At 48.2% G+C, this 6994-nt stretch overlaps 1 protein-coding gene across 1 annotated transcript in view; it reads left to right on the forward strand.

Moving 5' to 3' along the window:
• PPP2R2A (protein phosphatase 2 regulatory subunit Balpha) overlaps window positions 1-6647 on the forward strand; it is a 34804-nt gene extending 28157 nt beyond the window's left edge. Inside the window, 10 exon segments of the mRNA XM_075272678.1 lie at window positions 603-652; window positions 654-702; window positions 704-764; window positions 1752-1864; window positions 1967-2144; window positions 2637-2801; window positions 3158-3310; window positions 3313-3326; window positions 5281-5372; window positions 5454-6647. Coding sequence (XP_075128779.1) covers window positions 603-652; window positions 654-702; window positions 704-764; window positions 1752-1864; window positions 1967-2144; window positions 2637-2801; window positions 3158-3310; window positions 3313-3326; window positions 5281-5372; window positions 5454-5733 — 1155 coding nt within the window. The 3' untranslated portion in view covers window positions 5734-6647.
• The last annotated feature ends 347 nt before the right edge of the window (window positions 6648-6994 follow it).

Raw genomic sequence — 6994 nt, forward strand, 5'->3', positions numbered from 1 at the left:
TTCTCTCTCTCTCTCTCCTTCTCTCTCTCTCTCCTTCTCTCTCTCTCTCCTTCTCTCTCTCTCTCCTTCTCTCTCTCTCTCTCTCTCTCTCTCTCTCTCTCCTTCTCTCTCTCTCTCTCTCTCTCTCTCCTTCTCTCTTCTTTCTCTCTCCTTCTCTCTCTCTCTCCTTCTCTCTCCTTCTCTCTCTCTCTCTCTCTCTCTCCTTCTCTCTCTCTCTCTCCTCAGCCATTTTTTCACAGACCTAAACAATCCATTCAGTGGTCTGCTCACACAGGTTACCCTTAGACGCACAATGGCGGTGAAAAACGTATAACTTCAGTTTTCATGGCACTGTTGTGTGAATAGCCCCTTAGTGTGCCCTATATTCGGGCTCAGTTATGTCACTGTGACCTGATCAGACTGGAGCCCCCTTGGGTCACGCTGCAGTCACCCTTGATCAATGTGTTACCTACCCGCATAGGACATGTCTCCGATCACTCGGCTGTCCTCAGACTTGTTCCAGGTTGGCACTGCTCTGTAGAATAAGGCCACTTAATGAGAACCCCCCAAACCTATATGGAAGCCTATACAGAAGTGTAACCCTGTCGTTGTGTTCCCTGCAGAGTAAAAGCCCTTACCACAGGGGGGAGTACAGTGTCTATAGCACTTTCAGAGCACGAGCCTGAATTCGACTACTTGAAGAGCTTAGAAATCGAAGAGAAGAATCAACAAGATTCGATGGTTACCCCAGAAGAATGCGGCGCAGTTCCTGTTGTCTACAAATGGTGAGCGCTGCACAGGAACACCTTCACATAGTGGGGCATATTGTGTAAGAGATGAGCCAAGCAGGAACCAAGATGCCAAATTTCCTTAGAAAAAATAAGTGTGCGCACTTAAAGGGATCTTATCACTGGATACCCTTTTTTTCTGACTAACATGTAGGAATAGCCTTAAGAAAGACTATTCTTCTCCTACCTTCAGATGTCTTCTCCGTGCCGCCGTTCCATAGTAGTCCGGTTTTTCTTCGGTATGCAAATGAGAACTCTCCAGCGCCGCCTCCATCATCTTCTGGAATGTCGTCGTCTTCCGTCCTGGGTTTCAATCTTCTAGGCCTTGGGCAGAGCCAACTGCGCATGTCCGGTCACAAGAAAAATGGCCTCTTACACAGCTTACTGAGTAAGCGGCCATTTCTTGTGGCCTGTGGGCATGCGCAGTCTGCTCTGACCAAGGCCTAGAAGTTAGAACCCAGCTCCGGAAGAAGACTCGAAGAGAGGCCGTTCTGAAGAAGATGGAGGCGGCACTGGAGAGTTCTCTCGCAGCATGGGGACACCCCAGTGCTGTGAGAGAACTCATTTGCATACCGATGAAAACCAGTATTTCTACGGAACGGCGGCGCGGAGAAGTTATCTGAAGGTAGGAGAGCTATTCCTATGTGTTATCGAGGTAAAAATAAAGGGTATCCAGTGATAGGATCCCTTTAAAGCGGCCATTTCTATAACATCTGTCTGTATTGTAATGCCAAGGGATGGCGCTATACCGCTGGGTGATAAAATGAGGCATTGATGTTCCCCGATTCGGGTGCAGTCTCTTGATACACTGTAGCAGAGAGGTTTGTTAGGCTCGCAGAGCATTGTCTAGATCAGGGCTCAGCGACCATCGCTGTTCCATTTCCAGACTCGCTCTGCTGTTCTTGAAGTGACTGGAGCATGCTGGGAGTTGTAGTTTCAATGTTTCTCCTCTTGCGATGACTAAGCCAATTTTATTTCTTCCAGATAAAACTATCAAGTTGTGGAAAATCAGCGAACGAGACAAAAGACCAGAAGGTTACAACCTGAAAGAAGAGAATGGGAGGTATAGGGATCCAACCACTGTGACCACACTCAGGGTACGTGCCGCTGGGGGTAAATATTTGGTGCCTCTGTGGTACCTAGAGCGATGGCGCCTCTTGTGGTGGACTCTACACTGAGTCTTGGTTTTCTGTTTCCAGGTGCCAGTATTCCGCCCCATGGACCTGATGGTTGAAGCGAGTCCTCGTAGAATATTCGCCAATGCGCATACGTATCACATCAATTCCATCTCCGTCAACAGCGACTATGAGACATATCTGTCAGCGGACGACCTCCGGGTCAATCTCTGGCACTTGGAGATCACAGACAGGAGCTTTAGTATCCTTTGCAAAATGTTAGCAATTTAGGATTAAATGGGGTTCTTGGGACTTGCCCCCCTGTGATCGGAAGGATTCAGTATCAGGGACCGTCACAGATCAGCTGGTTGAGGAGGGCGCATCATTCATTGAGCACTGCAGCTTCTTCAGACTACCAGCACAGCGCCACACATATCACAGTGGCTGTACTTGGTATTGCGACTCAACCACATTCACTTGCTACCACGTGACGGGTGAATGTGACATCAACAACGTCCTAGTAATCTGTATACAAGTCTGGATTGTTCCCTGCTCACTTTCCTGCAGTGGAGACTGTAGGGTAAACAATATGGGGCTCAGAGAATCACATTAATATTGGGTGGGGTCTGACTCTCAGCGCCCCCTGCTGTTTGAAGGGCCATGGTTCTCCGTTTTACATGTGTCCTGCCTTGGTCTGGATGTTGTACGTCTCTATACTTTCTTTGTCGCACGCTTCCTTCACTCCCTGCTCCAGATATCGTGGATATTAAACCTGCCAACATGGAAGAGCTGACAGAAGTGATCACGGCAGCGGAGTTCCACCCGCATCACTGCAACACTTTTGTATACAGCAGCAGCAAAGGCACCATTCGTCTGTGTGACATGCGCGAGTCGGCGCTGTGCGATCGCCACTCCAAGCGTAAGTCGTAACTCTAATATAGAAGGGGGAAATGTTATTACCATTTCATTCGACTCTTTACATTAAAGGGGTTTTGATTGATGACCTATCCCTAGGATAAGCCATTAATATTAGATTGGGGGATGGTTTGACACCTAGGACCGTCACAGATCAGCTTTCACTTGGTTTGTTTGCAGCTCAGTCTCATTCAAGTGATTGGGACTGAGCTGCAATACCAAGTACAGCCACTATGAAATGTAAAGCGCTGTGCTTGGTAAGTAGTGAAGAGTTTGCAGTCTCTCCAAACAACTGATCAGTAGGGTATTGGGTGTTGATGATTTCCAGTACCGAAGTGGTTAACAATCCTGTGTTTGCAGTGTTTGAGGAGCCGGAAGATCCCAGCAATAGATCCTTCTTCTCTGAGATCATCTCTTCCATTTCCGACGTGAAGTTCAGCCACAATGGGCGATACATGATGACCAGAGACTACTTGTCTGTCAAAATCTGGGACTTGAACATGGAGAACCGTCCGTGGAAACATATCAGGTGACCGCAAATCGTTGAGAACTATGTAAGCTAGGAGTACGGGGAACGATTCCTCGTAAGATGAAAGGAGGTAACCAGGCGGGTCTCGGCCTGCAGGGGAGGCTTTGTGACATCAATGCGTTCTGGGTGTCACCAGACGGCAAAGCCTAATGATTGGATGTGGTCGTGTGACTGCGCCTGAATACAGGGAATGATGCATGTGAGGTCTCATCCAGACATGGCTGTGTCACTTCATCGCAGACCATTGGCGTATACTTTTTTGGCTGTACGTCTTAAAAAAGATTACCATAACCAGGTCTTTGAAGCTTTTACTTAACCTAAGATCTTAGTCGTGCCTGATTGAAATGGAAAGCTTCTATAATCCTATACATAGGTCATTAATATGACCGCCACAGGTCAGCTAGTCAGAGGCCACAGTGCGCACTGTGTATTCATCATAGTCTGAGTATTGCGGGTCACTTGGATGGGACTGAGTCGCTGCTGTACCGTGTGACCGATGAATATGACTGAGTGGGTCAGTCCTCTAATAATCACATACTGGTCGCCTATCCTAGGGTAGGGTCATAAATAGGATTTAAAGGAATTTTTTGGGCCTTAATTGATGACCTATCCTTGGGATAGGTCCTCGGTTGAAGATCCGTGGGGGTCCGCTATCTGTTTGAATTGGCAGACTATGCGACATCACATGGTCTCGGTGAAGTGATGGGGACTGAGCTGCAATACCCAGCACAGCCACTATAGAAATGTATGGCGCTGTGCTTAGTAAATAGTGAAGAGGGTGCAGCCTCTGTATACGTCTGATCAGTTGTGTGCTGATCTTCAATGACTGATGTACCTTAAAGGGATCCTATCATTGGATATAATTTTTTTTCTCACTAACACGTAGGAATAGTCTTAAAGACTATTCTTCTCCTACCTTTAGATGTCTTCTCCGCGCTGCCGTTCCGTAGAAATCCCGGTTTTCGTCGGTATGCAAATGAGTTCTCTTACAGCACTGGGGGCAGTCCCTAGCGCTCAAACAGCACTGGGGGCGTCCCCAATGCTGCGAGAGAACTCTCCAGCGCCGTCTCCATCTTCTGGAACGGCCTCTCCCTGTGTCGTCTTCCGTCTTGGGTTTCAATTCTCTATGCCTCGGGTCTGGGCAGAGCCGACTACGCATGCCTGGGCCACAAGAAAAATGGCGTCTTACACCAACTTACTGTGTAAGCGGCCATTTTCTTGTGGTCCAGGCATGCGCAGTCGGCTCTGCCCGAGGCCTAGAAGATTGAAACCCAGGACGGAAGACGACGCAGGGCGAGGCCGTTCCTGAAGATGGAGGCGGCGCTGGAGAGTTCTCTCGCAGCATTGGGGACGCCCCCAGTGCTGCGAGAGAACTCGTTTGCATGTTGAAGAAAGCCAAAGTTTCTACCGAATGGCGGTGCGGAGAAGACAACTAAAGGTAGGAGAAGAATAGTCTTTCTTAAAGCTATTCCTATGTGTTAGTGATTAAAAAAAAAGGTTATCCAATGATAGGATCCCTTTAAGGATAGGTAATCCTTTATTAAGGCTGAAAACCCCTTTGTAGTGCTCAGGAGGCAGCCCCATCATGTGCAGTGCCCAAAGGTCTCGGTGACTCTTTACACTAGGTTCACATTAGCATTGCCTCTCCGTTGTTCTGATCCTCTCCACGTGCTTACACACGGCGTCCAACAGAGACTGTTGACTATAATGGGGTCTGCTGGGGGTCGTTGTTTAATAAAATGGCCGACAGCATCTCCCACTGGTTGTCTAGCCCGTGATCAGTCAGTGTCACCAGGCCTCACCTTTCAATGTCCCTGCCTAGTCATACAGATACAGGACCACGTAATGTGTGACTTTAGTCTGCCAGAAAGCGAGCTGCGGTTTTGCAGCAGCAGTTAATAATTGACTCGTCGTGTTAGTGGCAGCGGGTATTAATGGCGCTCTTCTTCCACAGGTACATGAATACCTCAGGAGTAAGCTCTGCTCCTTATACGAGAACGACTGCATCTTCGACAAGTTTGAGTGTTGTTGGAACGGACCTGACAAGTAAGTACAATCCCCTCCCCCGAGCTCTGCCGCCTCCGCCTTACCCCACGCTCACTGTCATACCTCTCTCCCCTCTCGCAGCGTTGTCATGACCGGCTCCTACAACAACTTTTTCCGAATGTTTGACCGCAACACCAAACGTGACATCACCCTTGAGGCCTCACGGGAGAACAGCAAGCCACGTATGGTGCTGAAACCGCGCAAAGTGTGTGCCAGCGGCAAACGGAAGAAGGACGAGATCACGGTGGACAGTCTGGACTTCAACAAGAAGATCCTGCACACGGCCTGGCACCCTAAAGAGAACATCATTGCCGTGGCCACCACCAATAACCTGTATATATTCCAGGACCGGGTCAATTAGTGCTGGCCGCCGTTCCATGCAGGACAGTCCTTTAGTCCACAACTAGTTCCAATAGTCGAGCCTAGAAATTCGTCCCCTGTTCCAAAACTGAAGAAAACTTCTGACAGTGCGGGAACTTTTTGCCAGTCCCTCCCCGTCTGACTTTTCCAGTGTTTAAGGTGCCATCAATTCTCCTTTTTCTAGCTGCGCGGGGGGCGCCCTGCTCCTGCTGTCGTCTTCTCGCCCTGTGGGGGGATCAGCAGGGTTACTGTAATTTTTTTTTGTTTCTTTTTAACCATATTGCCTGATGTGTAGGTTTAATTTTGTCTTTTTTTTTTTTTTTTTTTTTTTATGATTATTTTGAGATGTCAATGGCAGTACCAGCCTGCACTCTGTACGGTTCCTGCTATAGGACTAGAGGGGTCAGGGGGGCTTTATCCCTGTGCTTTTTTTTTTTTTTTTTCCCCCCCCTTCACTCCATTTCTTTCTGTATTTTTTACACACCCCCCCCCCCCCCCCCTTTCCTTCCGTCATGTCTTTCTTGCAGTCTTAGAAGTTCGTTCTTCTGTAGCGAAACGTCCCTTTTCCCCGCTCTTCTTCCTCACCCGTGCCCTGCGCTGGTGCGAATCCAACGGCTAGGAAGGCACACAGGGAAATTGGGTTGACCCCTCCCCCCACCGTGGCAGGGTTTGGAGGCAGGGAGGGGGTTGGGGGACAAGGCTATGACGGAGAGTTGTCTGGGTCTCTCATTGTTTAATGGCGACCTGACTTGTAAATCACTTCTTGCCTTGTCTGGCGCTGAAATAAAAAAAAAAAAGAGGGGTGGGGAAAAAAAAATAAAAGGACTAAAAAAAAAAATATAAGAAAATAACAAAAAAAGCCAAAAAACGAAGGATAAAAAAAACTACTGAATAAAAGACAATGAAAAAAAAAAAAAAAAACTTGCGTGTTGTAGACGTTATTACAAGGTGATGGTGACTACTTTTTGGGGGGCACATGCAGTTTTTTAACCCATTTTAGGGGGGAATTAAATGTGAATCTGGGAGAAAACCCTGCATTTATGGTGGTGGTGTCCTGGCTCCAACTCATCTGCATCCCGAGGACCCAGATGATTTGAATGCATTGGAGACGTAGGGTGGTGCCTGCTCCCCATCTCTGCTCTTAGGGGTCTTGGGAGGAATAGGGGTGAGGTAGTGGTGTCACTTATATCACATCTGCTCCTCCCTGAAGACTGAGAACAGGTAACTGGAGGGGGGTATTATAATACAGTGTCTGGAGGGGG

Source organism: Leptodactylus fuscus, chromosome 5 (assembly GCF_031893055.1).
Source record: "Leptodactylus fuscus isolate aLepFus1 chromosome 5, aLepFus1.hap2, whole genome shotgun sequence".
NCBI lineage: Eukaryota > Metazoa > Chordata > Amphibia > Anura > Leptodactylidae > Leptodactylus > Leptodactylus fuscus.